Source organism: Gnatocerus cornutus, chromosome 8 (assembly GCF_029298725.1).
Source record: "Gnatocerus cornutus isolate USDA-ARS CGAHR chromosome 8, icGnaCorn1.1, whole genome shotgun sequence".
In the NCBI taxonomy this organism is placed as follows: domain Eukaryota; kingdom Metazoa; phylum Arthropoda; class Insecta; order Coleoptera; family Tenebrionidae; genus Gnatocerus; species Gnatocerus cornutus.
Genome location: NC_142240.1, coordinates 11088232 through 11107101, shown reverse-complemented (window position 1 = coordinate 11107101; position 18870 = coordinate 11088232). Strand labels below are relative to the sequence as shown.

Sequence of the window (18870 nt, the reverse complement as noted above, 5' to 3'; positions counted from 1 at the left end):
AAACATAATAATCTGTCTAAAAATCTGTCTCAAACGTTGAGTTTTCCACTTAATACTGTTGAAAAGGAATAAAAGATTGATTCGCGCATCTGAAAGAGCCTTCAGTTACGTCCACGTGCCCCGAAATTAGTGCTCAAACTTGTCTTCCACCACACGTCGTTGTTTCGGAAAGTAGTTTCGATAACAACAAACTTTTATACATGGGAGATCGGATATTGAATATTAAGTCGGTATCTAAACTATACTCCCTCGAAGCTCGAAAGCTATTGGAATGGTGCGCGCAAGGCAGTACTATCCAAGTTCTTGACGGTGGGATATCGTAATTTCGTGATAGGTATAGTGCGTCCAACTTTTTATGTGTCAACCTCTTTAGAAATCCGTGAACACCTTGACATTTTTAATGTAGTGGTATAAAAAAATTGTTTTTTTTATTTTTTTATTTTTGAGTGACAGTGCCCGATGTGGTTGTGATTAATACCCTTAATTAGTGATTATTTAATTGATCGAACTTTCGTGACCCTTAACCTGGATTATCATACTGACTTGGTCACGTCCAATCAAGGTAACACTTTCATCATTTTTACATTCTTCTTCGTCCACTTTTCGAGAAATTGCAAGCGCGCACTTCGCTTTCACATTTTTTTCGCACGATTACGTTCAAAATTCCGTATTATAAATGTAACCGTAGTCGTTTTCGCTCTTTAAACAAACAAAACGGATACAAAGTGACCTCATAATCCATCTTTAAGTAGCCCAACATTTCTTGTCTTTATTCTGTTCACTTTTGTTGCGTAAGCAAATATGTATTTCTTTGTGTATGTGTGTGTGAAACGCGATTCGATATGTCGATTACAGATAACAAGGTCGTTTACATTCTATTCGAAAACTGATTTCTTTAATGCCTCTCGAGACTCTGAAAATATTAACTTTTATCGGAACGAGTTTTCCACGGAAAATGCCCCGTCTTGCGTCATTCTGGGGATTTTATAAACACTAATTAGAATACGATTCATCGACGCAAAGCGGAATCCTATAACTGTATTTTCGTACTTAAATCGTTCACCTTGACTTAACTTTTAATTCCTCGTTTAACTGATAAAAAATCACAAAGGAATTTATCGGGATTTGTTTACTTTCACCCAACTTGTTATTTCGGAAGGACTTTTTCTGTCAACCGATAATGGATTCGAATCGCCCAAACTGTATTTGTGGGTGACAAGGGGTAAATGTAAATTGAGCCTATATAGACCTTTATAATTCACTCACATAAGCGATTTCCCACTCCTAAGGATTAATTTGGGCAAATTCCGGTCGGGAACGAAGAAACCTAAACAATTATTACATCCTCACTATTTTCGCTCTTCATTTACAAGCAAAAACTTAATAAATCAAACATTTCGGGGGCGGTTGCTAAATCTGTCTCAACAACACAACAAGTGCTTGATTAATCTCTTCTGTCATATCAAGTTATAATTTGCCTCCAAACAGACCAACATTTTCTTTGACTACAGCATACTCCCACTATAACGAGTTTAAACTTCTCAAGCTTTTTTACATCTTGGTAACCAATAAACGTTTTGCAGATTTATTTCTACAAAAAAATTGCAAAATGCATGAACTGCCAGGAATTAAAAAAAAAAAATAAAAGTGAAAGGAAACTCGCCAAATTTTGGTATATTTAAAACATTTTAATTTTATTATAGGAATTATTTCTTGGTTTCACTCATGGTTCAGTAAAGTAAAAGCTTCTTTTTAGGACATATATGAGCAAACGAACATACTCCGAAAAATTGTGAAAATAATATTCGAAAGTTTGTAAACGTAGCATTTTTTTCACGTTGGCAACATTGACTGTCAATTCTGACATTTTTACCATATTTAATCCCAAACTGTCAAGGAGACATTTTGAGATGTCAGCAAAGTCTACCAACATTTTTATTGTACAATTGTCCAATTTTTATAAACCATCTCGTATGCGAATAAATTGACATGAAGAAAAGAGGAAGCTATAAATTACAACCAAATTTCTATATAACAATTTTCGTTGCGTAACGAACGACGTCGTTGCAAGATTATACTACAAATATATTTATAGAAAAATAATACTAAATATTTTGATTACTGACATTTTGTTTATTAGCGTGCTATAAACAGTGGGTCGCAAAAAGTTGCAGCATTTATAAAGTTTCCGCATAATGTCAAGAGATGCATCGTTTCACCAATATTTTCAATAAAATGCGAGTAAAGTGGCTATGAATAACTTAATGGAAAGCTGCACATAATAATTAAGTACCTATAATTTCGCGCAGAGTTAAATCGGAAATACATTTCGTACAGAAAACCTGCTGGAACTTAATTAATCAGTGATAACGTTTTCTGTATTTATTGGAAACTCATTCTGTTTGATTTGAATGGAAATGTCTTATGGAAAACTAGTGACAGACATTTGAAAAATAACTGAAAAGCGTTGTGCAAATAGAACGCAGCAGTAATTGGAATTAAAGCAAGCGTGTAAAACAATAATTAATTCCTAATTTTAATTTGGTGGTATTAAACCAAACGTGGACAGGTGGGATGATGAATTTAAAATGCAAAATATGCTTCGGAAAATAAAATTATCTCTCTTATCTAGTGTAATTTTTGTGGAGTCATCACATAATGAAAATTTCTGAATGACAGAATAACCTAACGGTGATTTGCGAATTGGAATTAGTTAGCGTGACTTATCAAGCTAAAGTTTCTTAAATTTAGACAGCAATCGCATGAAATTTAAATAAAAACAATATCAAACTGCCATACGTCGCCCATCAATCATTTTATTCTGGACGGTCACAAGAGCACCATCGCTTCTTGCGCTCGATTTGTATTTTTGCATAAATAGAGAGGGTTTAACACTGAGGGGGTCACCTGAAAGAAAAGTTCACACGCTCTGCACACCTGTGTGTATAGGGGAGAATAGGGGAGATAAAGAAAATTTGGTTGTCCCTGTTTGCAATTATAGCTCGACAGATTGTCGACAAATTTGCAACGCTTATTTGTTTAAACATTATTTGTAAACAGTGTAATTCAGTCAATAAGAATGGCGTGTCTGAGTAATGTGTATGTTAGCTATTGTTTAATTTCGTCAAGTTGGCACTCTTCCAAAGCAATAATGTCAAGCAGAAGTTCAACTTTCATGCAGAACAAATTAGTGGGTTTTCGCCTCTTTAAAATTCAGAAAGTTTCGGTGATTGAAGATTTTTCTGTCTTCCTATGTTTAGTTTAATAGAGACAAGTCTAAAATTTATTGTAATCGGGGAATTCACGAAAAAGGTCGTTACCCGGCGCGCCGCTTGTAATGTATTAATACATACAAATCGGGGAAACAGCTCTTATCATTGTAAAGATAATACGAGGAAGCCATAAACATCGACAGTTTCTGTAACATTTAATTAATTCTGATTTTGGGGACTATTACGAATAGAAAGTTTTCAAACGAGTGGCCTACAACTAACGACGAGGTCACTTTGCATATTCAAAATCTAACAGTAGCTTTCTTTGGTGCTTGATTTGAATATTTATGGACAATTCTCCAAATTAATAAGGAAACAACACAATGAAGATTCAATTCTAGTGATGCGTAAAATCAATTTTCTTTCTGATGATCAATTACACAAATCCGAAGTAGGGTTCTTTGTTTAGTTTATCACTCAGACATCTTTATTTATTTACCCAACGGTTGGTAATAATGGAATGTTATAGTCGGAGGAAACGAGCCCACAAATTCCATCGAAATTTGTTTAAAGAAACGATTAGAAGTCGAAACACCCCTTTTTGTTTCATTTTCCGCATTATCCACTCCTTATCTCAAGAGCGTCTTTAAAAGCAGAAACGCAACTTTGTCATACGTAAACACGTATCGAAGAGGGGAACGTCACATGAACTCCAAGGGGGAATCCGAAGCTTTCACAAGAGGGTGTGATCAGTCGCAGCAATATACATATTTATTGATCTCAATTTCATCTTCTCCCCCAAGAAAAAAAACTGAAATTATCGTTGTTGTTGCAGCTTTGGCTGTTGTCCAAATAGCCTCTTTGAATTAATTCCACACTTTTTTTCATGGTGTTGTATTTATAGTTTGAGGTCTTTATCGGAGTTTTAATGAACAATTTGGAACATCCGCTCGATAGCCAGCCGGAAACAAACGCTCGATAGACTTCACCAGATTAAATTTAAAATTGTCATATCAGTCAGCTTGGAGACGTCCTTATCATGTTCGCGCAGGTGATAACAATGAAACCAAGACGTGGTCAATATTGTCGAGCTTGACAGAGAAATTTACAGTAGGACTACCTGCATTTTTCAGGAAACTTTGTGTTTCGAGCTCTTTGAAAGCCGTGAAGGTCGCAAGATGCATTTTGTGATTTGTTGCACCCCAAGAATGTTGAATAATTCCGCTCCTGTTGCTAGAAATGAGTTTTGAAATCTTCAGTTCGGGCGACACGCAAAACTAGGAATTGAAACTTTGTCGATTATTTTGTTAACAATGGATGTTATCAGCTTATCAGTGTTGTCATTATTTCACCATAAATGACTGAAGCAGTACTATAAACTTGACGTAGACTGGTATCAATCGTGTCTTTATCTACTTGAATAAATTTTATTAAATTGAATACACATTTCCGTCTGTGGTAAAACTAGTATTCTACAGGAGAGTCAAAGAATTCAATTTTTCTACTACTGAAGTCATTATCCTGTTAATAACAGTTTTACTACCGAAACCTCAGAATTTTAGTCTCTTTGAAGCACTCGTGAAGGTAATTGACACCGAGAAACAGTTCTTTTAAGCCGACAGTTTCGTCATTTTTCCACGTTGAGTACCGAGGAAACGGGAAAATTTCAAACATGTGGTTTTTCCCTAGTCCTATCTTTAAAATTCATGTTTAGAACTTGCTATGATTCAGTACAATGTTATATTCTTTGTATGCGTTCACAATGCACCTTTATGAGTCACGTAGTGTTATCGTGGTGCATCTAGAGTCAAGACTGGACATTCGTTTGTCCAGATTTATTGTCAGTGAAAGAATATGGAAATTTGACGAAAGAAGTGTCTTCGTCGGATCGATACTCGTATCACGAGCATTTTTAAACTATTGTGATTATTAGATAAGGAATCCTGTGTATAGTTTCGGGTTAACGACTTTCAACGAGAGAAACTTTAGTTAATGTCACGTCACGGTCTTTATCGCGAGATAAGATAACGTGACAAGAGGACGGTCAGTTCACTGTGTATTTTGCTACCGTACACAAATATTTCCAACTGCTTTTCATTGTGATTTGTTGGCTACGAAAATATGCACGCAGGTAGTGCTCCATGAGGGTTTAAATTATTTTGATTTTCTGACATGGTTGTTTTTTCCAGGTAAGGCCGAATGACGTGATTAGTTCGTTCAATGCTAATTTATAACTTCAAGGTAATTTTCATAATTAATAGTAGTTACAAGCGCGGTGATAGTTTTATTTGTTAACAATTTTCACGTTCTTTGTTCCATCGAAAACAACGGATCTTATCAGTTTATCGCATTATAACGTAAATGGCTTTTGACGGAATAATTTGAATGGAAATGTTAACTACTTTTAACAGGTTGGAACTATCGCGAGTTTTATATTCCGATTTGTAAAGTTGATTTTGAGATCTTCAAGATAACCAAGGAAATTATACAAATAGTTCAGGGCTTTAGATAAAGTGTATGGAAATTCCCGATTGATATCTCATTGTGAAAAACAGCTGCAATGTCAAACAGGCGCTGCAATTCGAAATGAGTTGGTAGCCTTGATTGACGCATTGTCAAAATCAGTACAACCAACACGAAAAAAGACTTTGTATAGGAAGGAATTTTGAAGTCATTTATCTTTATCAATGTTTTGTTAGATTTATCAGAACGGGATTAGCCAAAAATAAAATTGACAGTGCACTGCAACTTTACAGTGAAATCAAATTTCAAGCACGTTGAATGAGATCAAACAATGTGATTTTGGCCGGTTTGCCTTAGGGGTTGGGGTCAGGTCTATCATGGGGGAAATCGAAGAATATGTGTATAAGTATTATTGTAGGGTCTATACTCACGAAATGAAATGGGTATGAGACCTACAGGTGTCCCGACATACTGTTTGCATGCGTTTTAAACAAACATTTCTTTCTTTATTGGTGATTAACCGCAAGGCCGCGAAAGATATGTAACTAAATTATATAAATAAAGGAAATATTACATTGTAGAGTTATGTAAGTATCCTGGAAGTTGGCATTTCTTTGAGAGTATAGTAGGAATCTAAATTTGTAGTGTATTTCTGATATTGAGTGTAAGAAATTCCATTCGCGTAGTCGTTCTATCTCCGTCTTAAATAGTAAAATCTGTCGAGTATCCTCTATTGACCGCCGTAGAAAACCCTCATCACGTCTCGAACACAAAGACGTAGCGCCATATATTTGAGGGATGGTGTTTTATTTTGACGAGAGCGTCTCGGCGCCCGTCGTCCTTGTACTGCATCGTCGTCTGAAGACAACGCCTTTAAAGTGCAACAGTTCTCAATCTCTAGGTCGTCACCTTGTCCGAGTCTCATCTCTCACATGCACTAATAATGTCGCAGTCTTTAAGTAGCGCGTGGGCGTATAGCTATAGGTATGTTTATATAAGCATTAGCTAATCTCGGACTTTCACTTACAGCGCATGCGTTTAAGAAGCGGCCCACTTTACGGTCTTATTAACGGGGTCGCAAACTTGACGGTAGAACGAACGGGCTTCGAAATAACCGTTTGTGATCATTCACTTTTTACCGCCGACATTCTTAGGACAAGAGGATCGGCGCGCTTTTCACATTACGCATCCTACGATTTTATCAACCTTCGACTTTTTACGGAGAGTTCCTGGAATTATTTAACGGGAAAAGGGATCGCTTGCGTCGAGTTAGCCCTTAAAAATTAATTATGTTCGGAGAAACAAGATTAACTTGATAATTCGCACTCTGCTATATACGGCTATATATATAAATATAAAATTTATTACACAATTTCAAGCTTCACGCTTGACGGTCCGTCTAAATTCTACTGCGAGAATTACAGTTCCCGGTAATAACTTAACTAATTAGACGATATTTGTCATTTATCAAAATTGATATAACTGTCCGAGGAACGTGATGTGGTACTATATCAAAAGTTTCGCTTCCGGTTACATTGGTGCTACTGTGCCAGGTACCGCAATTACAACTATCAATTTTACTAATTATAACTTATTAAGTAATTAACTGAATTTCACCACGCACGTGGGATTTGTCGCTTTTGGCTCTTACTCCGCCCACCAACTATTCACACGTTCAACTATTTAAAAAACAAAAGTTTTGGCTTCTGCTTCTTCTGAATCAACATGTTTTTGTAACAATCACTAATTTGTATTTTTGGACTGCTCGAAACTGCGGACTTTTTTGGTTGAAAGTACTAGAATTGGCATGAAACGGAATTCTTGCTCGCGTTATCATTCCAGGGTTCAAAGAAACTCTAAGTATGTCTGCGACTTTTTAATAGAAAATTATTCCGACAAAAAATTTGATGGGCACTGTGCGAAAAACATGAATTTAAAGAATTTGGCAATTAAGGCTTACAAATAAGAAAACCAGAACGCGTGGCTAAAATTAAAACGAAACTCGCGAATGTCGCAAGAAGCTTTATCTGTAATTCGGTAATTGTAAAGTGGAAAAAAGGAGCAATTTTGCCTTCAAATCGAAGCCTGTTCCAAAAACGCACATTCTCTTTCTTTCATGAATTCTATCTAATAAAATTGCTTAACGTTGCGTTCCACTAACCCACATTCTAAACGTCACAACTTACAAAGTGAGTCGCTCTGACGTATAATAAAGTCGAATGGCGGATCGCCGTCCGGTCGCCAATGACGTTTTGCATTTTTGCAGGAAGTTTGTTAATATCTGCCGGTTTGGCAGCAATCACCTGTTAAAAAAACAACAAAAAAGTCATGTCGTAATTATCACTTATCGAACTCAATCACAAGCACATGTCATACAAGAAGCCACATCACCAGTTGGAATTTTGGCTACGTGTCTTGCATAAATAGTACGCTCGGTTTAATTTAAATTACTTGAAAAATTAATAGCTATCGATCCGCGTATTTTTAAACGATGGAACGCAAGATTTGCTTGAAAAACTCTGTCTTTGTGACGCGGTGAAAGGAACCTCTAGCCACCAAACAAGAAATAGAAATCTCCAAAACACTCGTTGAAGGACGAAATGTCTAATCGCAACCATTCAGCTTACCTTGAGAGGCGTTTGCGGAAGGTCAGGGTAACTTTTCCAGTAATTAGTTAACACGTTATAGCTTCCAATTGAAGACAAAGAAGCTTCAAGTGTTAATAGTTAACTTTCACTGATGTGGCAATGATCTGTGTAAAGATAGAGAATTTGACTTTTTCCACTCACCATTTTTTTCCAGCATTCAATGCAAAATTGTTATGTAATCCGTTTGTTTGAAATAAACTCGTTTTTTCCGGGCGGTTAAAATGAATTTTACGTGGTATCCCCTCAATCGGAATCAATAATTGGATTTTTGGGGGTGAAAGTGCGGATATTTGAACATTTGTCGGTTGTAATAAGATGCTTAAATTATTGCAACGCTCGGTACATATTTGTGCTTTTAATTGGTTTCACTTAATAAAATGAATCGTGTAACGAGCATAAAAATATTTATAATTGGTTTAATTAATTTTTATTTACTTACATAACCGTGTATATTTGAAGTTTATTAAATTGTTTGGCGAGTTCTATTTGCGTGGTGAAATTTTTCGTTTTTGCACCAATTAATCGCCAGCAAAGTGTCATTGCAATTGGTGAAATTATAGTTTTAGCGTATTCATAAATTATTCTTTTGTTATGCATATTAATGGGTGCTAAATATAATCAAGGTCTGTATTAAATTAAATTGTGTACCATTAGCATTAGATTTAGTGCTGTAACATTTCTTATCATGTAAGCGATTTGTGATGGTTTTATAATTACTCAGTGATAAAATTACTTTCTATCTTCAAGTTGAGGTTGAATCCGAGATTTTTGAGCTGAACTTACCTATTGTTGTGTTAAAGTGTAACAACAGAGGTTGTGGAAAATTTAGCTAATAAACAGCGTGAGTTGGATAAACAAACACAAGTTTGGAATTTAAGTTGTTTTTGCACGGTAGCTAAAATATTATTGTAGCTCAGGTTTTGTTTTAATAACAGTTAAAATTGCCCCACTGAAGCCATAAATTCCGGCAGTGTTGTCAATTTTTCACGGATTATTGTGCTAATAATGAAACATTGAGCGGGCGATTTTTCCACTCTGCTTTGTGCCAATTGGTTTCGTTTAGTGTAAATTACGAAAATTGGCTTCAGTGAATTAAATTTTCGTGATAACCTCCCGAAAGACTACTGCAGCAGGATCGCGTGTTGTACCCTCAAGTCACGATATATTTTTGATTGTCAACATATTTCTAACTTTTCCCAAGTAAACAGATGGTAATCTATCTCCGTTTAGTGATTTAGTGATAAAGTTCCAGATGGACGTAGCCCCCCTGAGATGCGTGAAAATGAATGTAAATTCAGCCTTGAGTTCCGGTCACGTGCTGCAAACGTTTAATTATCAACGAGCATTGTTCGCTGATAATAATTAACCCACTTGTAACGAAGCAAGTAAAAATCTTCGTCCGGCGCATTCTTCACATTTCTCAGCTATTTCGGGCACCGCGGATGATGTTCTACACATGGTTATATAAGTTGGTAGCTCAGTAAGATTTTTAATTGCCATGCGGGTGGCACGACTGACTTTCCTTTCTTGCACAAAATCGTCATTACCATGTCAAGGACGTGAAAATGATGACACTCCATATCCGTAACGAGTATGTTCGAAACTCTTACTCTGCTGCACAACAAAGCATGAAAAATGATCAGATCAAACGGAAATTACTTACTCGATACCCGACGTAATTCACAATTTATCTGCATCATCGCACATGAGCGACTTTCTCAGTTTTATGGTCTATGATGTGTCTTCGAATTATGCAGTTTTACCCGCATTGCACGTCCGATGCATTTTGGAGGGTTGCCGTCAAGGTGATAAACAACACAACCTTGCTCATTCCTTGACTCATTTCACATTTCTTGTAACGTAAAAAGAGCGGAAAAGGGGGGAAATTCACATGGTACTGGCTCCACTTTCATAAAATTACTCTCTAATTCCGATTTTCTTTGCGCACTTCGCTTCGCTGCCGCCACGTTTATTTACCTGAAATTTAAACAGGACCAGCGGATGTGCATCGTAAGTAGATTTTTATTTTTTCCTCAAAAATTACTAATGAGTTTAACTATAAAGAAACTTTTCCGTAATGAGAATACAATTAATTATCACCACTTCGAAATTTTCCTAGGAATAATCAAATAATAATAATAACGTCATACCAATTGACAACAATTTAACATTTCATAAGAAGCGTTCAGCACCGGGCCGTGAAATTTCTCTTCACGTAGAGCCAGATTTTGCGCAAATTCGGCAAAATTACCGTTAATTTAGCTGTGCACCGTTTTTATAGAGTCTTTGTTGATACAGTTATTTTTAAGAACTTTCTCAAGGCTGAGACAGTGGCGTCCGCTTATTTTTATCGAGTTTAGCCGACTTAAGTCTTCAGGTGCCAAAGTTTCGGAAACATCTAAAAGTGAACCTTGACAACGGACGCGTAGTAGTTTCGTCAAGGTTCTTCGGAGTCAACAACAAAATAATAAAAGATCAGATTTTTATATTTGGGTCAAGAAAAATGCCGGTTTCGTGAAAACTAACTTCATTTTATTGAAAATTATAATTATTAGTAAACTGGGTGTGTGGTAATAGCGGAGTGAAAGCGCCGAACATTCCAGCAAGGAAACCGCGTTTCGCAGTGTTAACGAAAATTTGGGTAAAAAACAAAAATAAACGAAAGTAGTTATAGCGTTGACCTCGATGTGTGATTCTTCTGTCCTGACTCTCAAATTCACATCGATCCACGAATTTCTTTATTAATAAATAATCGTGTTTCTAGTAGATGGGGTTTGTAGATCGTTGGGTGCGTGTAACGTTCGAATTACCCCTTATTACTTTAATAAAAGGTTGTGATATTATCGGCAGCCGTAAATTACGGGAATCCACCGGGTGACAATTTTATTTCGTATACGAATTATGTTAACAAGATTTTTATGATACATATCGGAGTTTTGTTTCACACTGACCGCAAGTTCACGGCCGGAGTCATTTATAACTGCATACATTACCATTATTTGTTAGCCACTTATGTTTTTGACGGATGCTGATTCACAGCTTGGAAATAGGTGACGAAGATAGACGATAAATGCAAGCAGACGCCGGTTTCATACTTGCGTTTATTGACCAATAAACAAACTTTAAATACAATCAAATCTTCATATTTTGAACACAATTGCTGCAAGAATTACAATCAAACTTCGCTAAGTATGTGTTTTGATTTTTAATAATTCAAATGAAATATTCTTTGAAAACAAGCACTTTATTTGGTCGCCAAGTTTTTCATGGTCAGATTTTCATTACAAATTAATTGAAGTTTAAGTGGACAGGACACAAGTTCACGTTTTATGACACAAGTTTTTAAAATAGAGCCAAGCCTATTGAAGCCAGCCACGATCTTTCTTGCTCATAATTCTCTAATTCCGAGGTGGAAAAATGAAATCTACCTGCTAAGCAGCTAACTGTTTTATATTGCAGCGTTGCAGCCGACCTTCATTATATTTTACGGTTTGCGAAGCAGCATCATTGGAATATTATTAAATACTACTTTGTGATTTGAGAATATCGGCAGATTTTCAATGCCAAAATTGTCAGTTTTGCTTCTTTAATGAGCAATCAACACTGTAAAGTTACTGTTAACAAAACGACCTTGCAACTGTTAGAAAAAGAGGATAATGCCAAGGAAATAGCGTGAAGTCATTAGTACGGGCTTACAGTTATCCGTCGACTTTTTGGTAACGTGTCCAACTTTTTTAAAAATGTGGCACAGTGTTTCTAGTTGAATTCTTCAATTATGAGTTCCATTCACTCATTTTGTAATCCGGCTGTTCAAGGGTGAAAGTCAAACACGAGAGAAAGTGCAAAAGAACGTCTCTTTTGTACGTGCCCGCGATGTTGGCTCTTAATTAATTACACAATTACACCATTACTGATATAATCTAGTCTCAATTTAACATGCATACAATTAAAACCAAAAACCTTGTTTACACGTTTTGAAAAATTTTCCCAGCAATTAGTAAAAACTGGGACGAGACGTGACGTCATTAGTAGCAGTACTACATTTCCGGAGTAAATGAGAAAAATCTTTAAATTTATATTTTGCATGGAAGTCACGCGCTAAATTAACAAATATAAAAAATATAAATCAAGAGGGTTATGGTGGTGCGAGTGGATTTTAGTTCCCTTCTTGTATCGCTCCCTCCCTCTCAAATGGGGACGCAAACACAACCTACAACGCTTTTTCCGCTCTTAAACATCGCCGTAACGATTTTCATTTCACACACGATTTTATCTACGCACTCGATAACCTTTTGTGTTCACACAAACAGTAATCAGCCATGATTGATTAAAATTTTATTTTCGTGTTAATTAAAACGTTTATCAACATTGTTACTGCGGATTTATGGCCGCGATGCACTAATTGCGGGGTTCAACAACCAGCTCAAAAACCCCAAAAAAGATTGTTTCTTAATTCCCCTATTTCTCTTTCCAGTTTCGAGAGCCGCCTCTGTGGATGCCACAATGAAATCTCCTCCCGCTGTGAATGACGACTGTGACGACATTTTCGGCCCTCCACGTACCTACCCCACTGGTTATTGCCCTCCAAAGAATCGCCCATCGATGATCTCAGCGAAATATCGCCAAAAGGAAGAACGAAGAAAGGTTTTGAAGATCAGTTTGAATAAATTAAAAAAGATCGAAGATCCCGAGTCAAGTTTGTGCCGCTCCGTGTTGATCAACAATACGATGAAAAGGCTTCAAAAGGAAGCAAGAGATGAGAAGGTTCAGAAGCAGCAATTAAACTACCCCCGTTGTTACGACAACGATAATATTCTGAATATCAAAAACGAATTTATGCGGAATGAAAAACGGGAATTTGAAGAACCCCAAGACTTCGTGGTGGAAAACGACTTTGATACGAAACTGGCCGAAGAGATTGTTAGTGCGAAAAATTTAGAAGTGTTTAATGGTTTAGTGGAGGAGAATCTGACTTTGGAAACGGATTTCTCCAGTGCGAGTACGGTAACGACTGACAATAAGAGGAAGAGATCTTTTGAAGAACTAGAGGACTGCGACGTTCAAGACGTGTTGAAGCAATTCTACATGCCCCCGACTCCGAGAATGTTGACTTGTATTGACGACGATGACGACGGAAACGTGGTTGATACGCCGGCTCCTAAGAAACCCAAAGTTGAAGAACAGTTCGAAAGTGACTCTTCATCACTATGTGATAAAAACAATGATTTTAGTGTGAATAACTTCATTAATAATAATATTCCAAGTGACTCCCGACTTAGGTTTACGACTCAAAGTGAGGACTCGAATTCTTACAGTTGCGGCCACGCATCCATGTTCAGTGAACTGCAAAACAACGTTTATCACAATTTAATCGCATCTCTGGAAACGTAGCAATGGCAACAGTATTTAGGCAACGATTTAATTACATGATTATGTGATACTGTGATTTACTTAATTTTTCAAGCAGACCGTGAAGTTCTTTCGAATTTTCACGGTGACGCTTACTGAAGAAAATTACGTAACTCTCACCTTTCTTTCAAGCGTTTAGCTCTCTGCACTTTTTTGTTCTCAGGATAGGCGTAGCGACTTTGGATTGCCAACACTTTTTTTTCACGGCAATTTTTTCTTGTGGAGAGCGACTGTCTGTGATACTACTATTAAAGCAAAATGTTACAAGTTAGAACAATTTTGGAAGCCTGTAGATTATAGAGTTAGATAATACAGTGATAAATATCTGTAGAAATGCTTGTACATTGAAAAAAGTTTGTCGGATAAGTGTACCACAAACTTTAATTTTCTGGCACTGGTAGCAGCATTTGAAACTTTGTGTCTTTGTGGCTTTAATAGCGATATTGTCCTGATTCGCCATATCCATATCAGGTGACGAAACGTAAATTTAGATACATATTTTTGACAAGAAAATGGAACGCGATTTGAGAATTTTTGATAAGATTTTTGAATTTTTTATACCAGCCGGAATAAAACGTATTTTCGACGTAACTCTCGTCTCATCTCACCATTTTGTTATTACAAAAATTCGTTTTTGACTTTTTATACTTGTTCTCGTTTAAAACCTTTTTAATTTAATTTAGTGTTTGTGTTATAGGTTTTGCCATATTTTGTTCTTATATATTATCAAATTATGTGTACATTACTATAATTACTATTTTTCTTTATAAGCTTATTTATGTAATATATATTTTTCGTTATGTAATTATTGAACAACGACTTTTTGAGGGTTTGTTTTCAATGGTATTGGCACAGGAACTGTTTGTTTTTGTTGCGGAGAAATCAAAAAACACCACAAATTCTAATATTATTTTAATAAGTACCAAAAATGTTACCCGAGTTTTACCATTCTTGTATAAAATATTCTTGCTATTATGATATGAATTATTGTATTGTATGTACATTAGGCATTATCAAAATTTCAGGTAATGCAATAAAGTACCTGGAAAATTACCACTTAATTTTTCCCCCCCATGCATAAGTTATGCAACCAATATCCCAGGCGTAAATGATAACAACTTTCCTCACCAAACAAGATGCAATGACAACAATAAATGCATAATGCGCGCTTGTAAAATCCGAACTATTCCGACGCTTTCCACTCCATGCATGAATTTTCCGGATAATAAATGATAGCAGTGATAGTTCGTCTCGTTCCTCCAACATTTCTTGCTCTTTTCCTCACATAGCCGCAATCTCGAAGGGTCGTGGTTGTTATAGAAACACTCGTAATGAGGTTTCGGCTACGTTCTACTCACACCATTCTGTGCCTTTTGAAATACGCCAGCTGCAAAGTGAGACTCTGTGAAGGCCCCCGTATACTCTTACCAACTTGTAAACTTGCTCGGAAGTATGTTAATATTTCTTGACGCTCTTGTACGCTGTTCGTGGCTCTAAGTCGCTGTTTAGTATTACCGGAAACTAATGTAAATACATCAAGTTGGGCTGAAGGCGGAACGTAGAGGCGATCAGGAGACGAAGAAGATTACAATAAAGGTGACAATGATGAACACGTTAGCTTTAACACCTGTTAAATAGAGACACAATGATTACAGATAATACGAGGATTACATGAAAAGAATCTTTTTTAGGAAGAAACGCCATTGAAATAATCAATTGGAAGCCAATTTCCAATTAACAGAATGTAGACACGAGATTACATTTTGTGTTGTTGTAACACCACTTTGATGCTACTGATCGGGGCATTTCGACTAATCTGTATTTCGTTTATTCACTGACCAATGCCCGAAGGCCCTACTTTTGAAAGGGTTATTATCGGAAAAATATTTCAATATCGGTGGTGATAAAATTCCTTGTTAAAAAAAATTATAGCGTCCATCTGCTTCGTTTCAGTTCAAACTGTGAAAACAGAAAACAAACTCAGGAAGTGGTTTGCGGCTATCAAATTGAGAATGCATTTCACACTTCCTGTTATCGGGAGAGCTCTGGGGACGTTGATGATAATTTTAAGCGTTCGATCTTTTGCTATTTTTCAAAATAAAAAATCACTCGATTATTCCAGTCTAGCATCACACACTTCCGGTCCCTCAATAATCTGTCCATGTGTTCGTTCGTATAGGCTCGTAGTAGTTTAACACATTGATTATCCCTCCGAAATTTACAGATGGCGGATTAACATTGTGAATTTAGCGGTAACCTGTAGCCGCAGGGCGCATGGGAATGAACTGTCAACCCTCCTGCACTTGCAAGGGAGACCATTGTCTTTTGTACTTTTCTCTTTAACTCGTCAGTTTCAGAACATGTCCCGGGATGTGACTTTTTGCAGGTACCTGCCGGGCATCACTTCAAAAAAATTTAAAGAATAGGAATGATATCAATGAAAGACCGACACAAATTTCGAGAAAAACCCAAAGTTTCAATTATTCTTTCAACATGTAATTTTGTGTGAATATTTGATTACTGAGCTCCTTGTGGTGGAATAATTTTCTCCACCATATTTTTCTCCCGTACATGAATATTTTAAGGGCATGAGTCTGTTGTTCGATTAAGGATATGAATAGAAGAGAAGGGTTGTAACTTTAAATGAATATAAATCTACAACTTTTGATTAAAAATTTATGAAGTGGTGGAGGTGGTGTGCCATCTGTGGATGGTAGGTTTAAATTTACACGCGCGGAGACTTACAGATTGCACACCGGAAGTCCGGAGCTGCCGGAACAAGGCGGGGTCGAACCGGAATAGGTTTCTACACTCCGACAGCCAACGGTTTGTGCTGGACTTTTAATGAGCGTCATAAAAAAGGGATTAACTGCAATTTGCGACAGGTTTAAATAACTGGTCTTACGTAAAATAAGTATATTTTTTACAAATTTAACATCCACTAATCCTATAAATCTTTTTTTTTGGTACCTGCATTCAATCCAGCAACATCAATAGCTCCTAAAAATCAGAACACTCGTCCTAGAGATCAAAACAAGTTATCAACAATGCGCTTAGCGTTGAAGTTAATCACAGAGTTCTCTAACATTGTAAAGAGATAAAAATACGCAATATATAAAAATTCTAACATAATTTAAGACAATCGACGGTATAAAATATGTACTGACTTAAAAATAGGCGTATTTACAATTGCACAATTTATAATCGCGGTCTAGTAGCGTCTTGACTAGAATTAACTGTACCGTAGTTGACGAAAACTTCGTCATCATTGTTTTGGTAAAACCCTGATGAAGGAGCACTTGCAGCTCCCTGCTGTGGTGAAACTAAAAATTCATTTTCATTGTTCCCTCGTGGTATGGTGTACATGCTGCGGCCACGAATTCTTCTGCTGATTGAGCTACCTGTGATAACCCTTCAATAGAAAAAGTCCATCAAATTTAGACTCGCACTTACTAACTATCCCTAAGTGTTCTTGGATGTCTCTCTGAACGTCAGAAACGTCCCACATTGCTAGAAAAGCTTGACAACATGACTGGTTCAACCCAGAAACTGCATAAGGTTCATAAGAAAAGCTATAATGATGTGCTATAGAAGCCATGCACATTTCAATACAGATCAAAAAATCCTGAAACGGGGGGTTTGATTATGATCACGAAAAATTCGATCTCACTTGTAGTCTTGTAGAGAGGTTCAGACCGTCGGTGTTGGGGTCTTTGGTACTCGGAGTGATTATGTTAGTGTATACCAGCATGTCAATGAGGACACCTTGACTAAATTTGCGTTAAAATTTACACGTTGCGATCATTGTAACTTACAAAAAGGAAAAGAAGACGACTGCTTTTATGCATAGGAATTTCGGTAACGGTTTCATTGGTCTTAATTCAGCTAAATTTGCTTTGTAAAACATAACCAGGCAATACATGGCTATGAATTGAGAGACGTTGTTTACTGCAATCAGATATGGAAAAGCCACATTTCCTTTGAATTCGCCATCGCCATAAACGCCAGAGACTTTGCATATACTAGAATATTTAAAATTATAGAGTGAAAAGAAGTGAGAATGGACTAACAATGATATGATGGTGGTCAAAGGTCTCACCACTGTGTACTGTAAAATTCCGTGTTTGCAGATGTGGACAAACTCCCTAAAAAACAGGTGAGAGTGTGAAATTATGGGAGTTTCACATTACCTGCCCATTTCCCAATCAGGGAGACAACACAAAGGGAAAATATGTTTGACTTGTGGTTTTAATTCCAAACTAGCTTCCAGATCCATTTCCATGTTTAAATAATTCAACAAGAACTTCATAAAATTGTAAATGACGTAAGCTTCATAACATTCTCTTAAACTATCCACATAGACGGATTCTTTGGGGTAAATTAATCCCAACCACTACAAAAACTGTTAATTAAAGTAGAACAATATTGATTGGTCTTACAGCATTGATAGCGTAGATCGGGACCATCCATAAAACTCTGTAATAAAAACAATACATTTGATAATATTTACATAATTGATTTTTACCTGATGATATGTTTTTGCAACTTTGGCTGCGTGTAGTGTATAACATGCTGAATAATCTCCCATAAGGATAGCGGAATTGCAACCCAAACAAAGACCCCAGCAACCAGAATTTCTTGATCCCGTTTGTTAAAACCATCCTCCAGGGACTTTACCAGAAATAAAGGGACAAAAACAAGTGCAGCTAGAGCGTAAAGAATTATAACCAAGGGCCTTATCCATAATCTCCAACGGGATAAACAGTTCAAACAGGTTTCCCACGGCATTTTCACAATATTTCACATTATTTGACACTTGAACAAACATTGACAGATAACAACAACAATCTGCTTTCAGTCATATGTTCCGGAGGTGCTGACATCTAGCGGTGATGAAACGCACTTTTGAATTAGTATGCAGTTTTCTTTTTTTAAGTTTAAAATTAGAAGTGCGCTAATTTTAAGCAGGAGAAATGAACTAATTTAAACGTTGGATTAGAATTCCAAGGGATTTTCTCGTAATTAATTTATTTTTTTTAATAGTTTGTTTAGGATTTTAAATTTTTAATAATAATAATAAAATAAATTCAAAGTTACTAAAATAATCACTAAAATAATTTGTCAGTTTGATGTTAAAT

At 36.3% G+C, this 18870-nt stretch overlaps 2 protein-coding genes across 4 annotated transcripts; one reads left to right on the top strand and one right to left on the bottom strand.

Moving 5' to 3' along the window:
• The first annotated feature begins 287 nt into the window (after positions 1-287).
• On the top strand, positions 288-14785 carry LOC148169779 (uncharacterized). 3 transcript variants are annotated; one of them, XM_088043151.1, is made up of 3 exons: positions 5113-5343; positions 5402-5453; positions 12798-14785. In XM_088043151.1, the coding sequence occupies exon 3, from the start codon at positions 12827-12829 to the stop codon at positions 13712-13714; it is 888 nt and encodes a 295-aa protein (XP_087899277.1). In that variant the 5' UTR covers positions 5113-5343; positions 5402-5453; positions 12798-12826; the 3' UTR covers positions 13715-14785. The 3 variants fall into 3 exon arrangements, with proteins under 3 accessions (XP_087899276.1, XP_087899275.1, XP_087899277.1); XM_088043150.1 differs by lacking the exons at positions 5113-5343; positions 5402-5453 and adding an exon at positions 288-562; XM_088043149.1 differs by lacking the exon at positions 5402-5453 and having other exon boundaries at positions 5112-5343.
• Positions 14786-16633: 1848 nt separating this feature from the next.
• LOC148169778 (transmembrane protein 184C) lies at positions 16634-18620 on the bottom strand. The gene is made up of 8 exons (XM_088043142.1): positions 18258-18620; positions 18172-18208; positions 17923-18125; positions 17803-17877; positions 17548-17754; positions 17403-17502; positions 17186-17357; positions 16634-17133 (listed from the first exon to the last, which is right to left on the bottom strand). The coding sequence occupies exons 1-8, from the start codon at positions 18518-18520 to the stop codon at positions 16931-16933; spliced, it is 1260 nt and encodes a 419-aa protein (XP_087899268.1). The 5' UTR covers positions 18521-18620; the 3' UTR covers positions 16634-16930.
• Between the last annotated feature and the right edge of the window lie 250 nt (positions 18621-18870).

Coding starts and splice junctions, on each gene's coding strand:
- LOC148169778 (XM_088043142.1), bottom strand. CDS start 18,520: ATGCCGTGGGAAACCTGTTTGAACTGTTTATCCCGTTGGAGATTATGG. Junction 18,126..18,171: donor CGATCTACGCTATCAATGCT/GTAAGACCAATC, acceptor CAGTTTTTGTAG/TGGTTGGGATTAATTTACCC. Junction 17,503..17,547: donor GTCGTCTTCTTTTCCTTTTT/GTAAGTTACAAT, acceptor ACGCAAATTTAG/TCAAGGTGTCCTCATTGACA.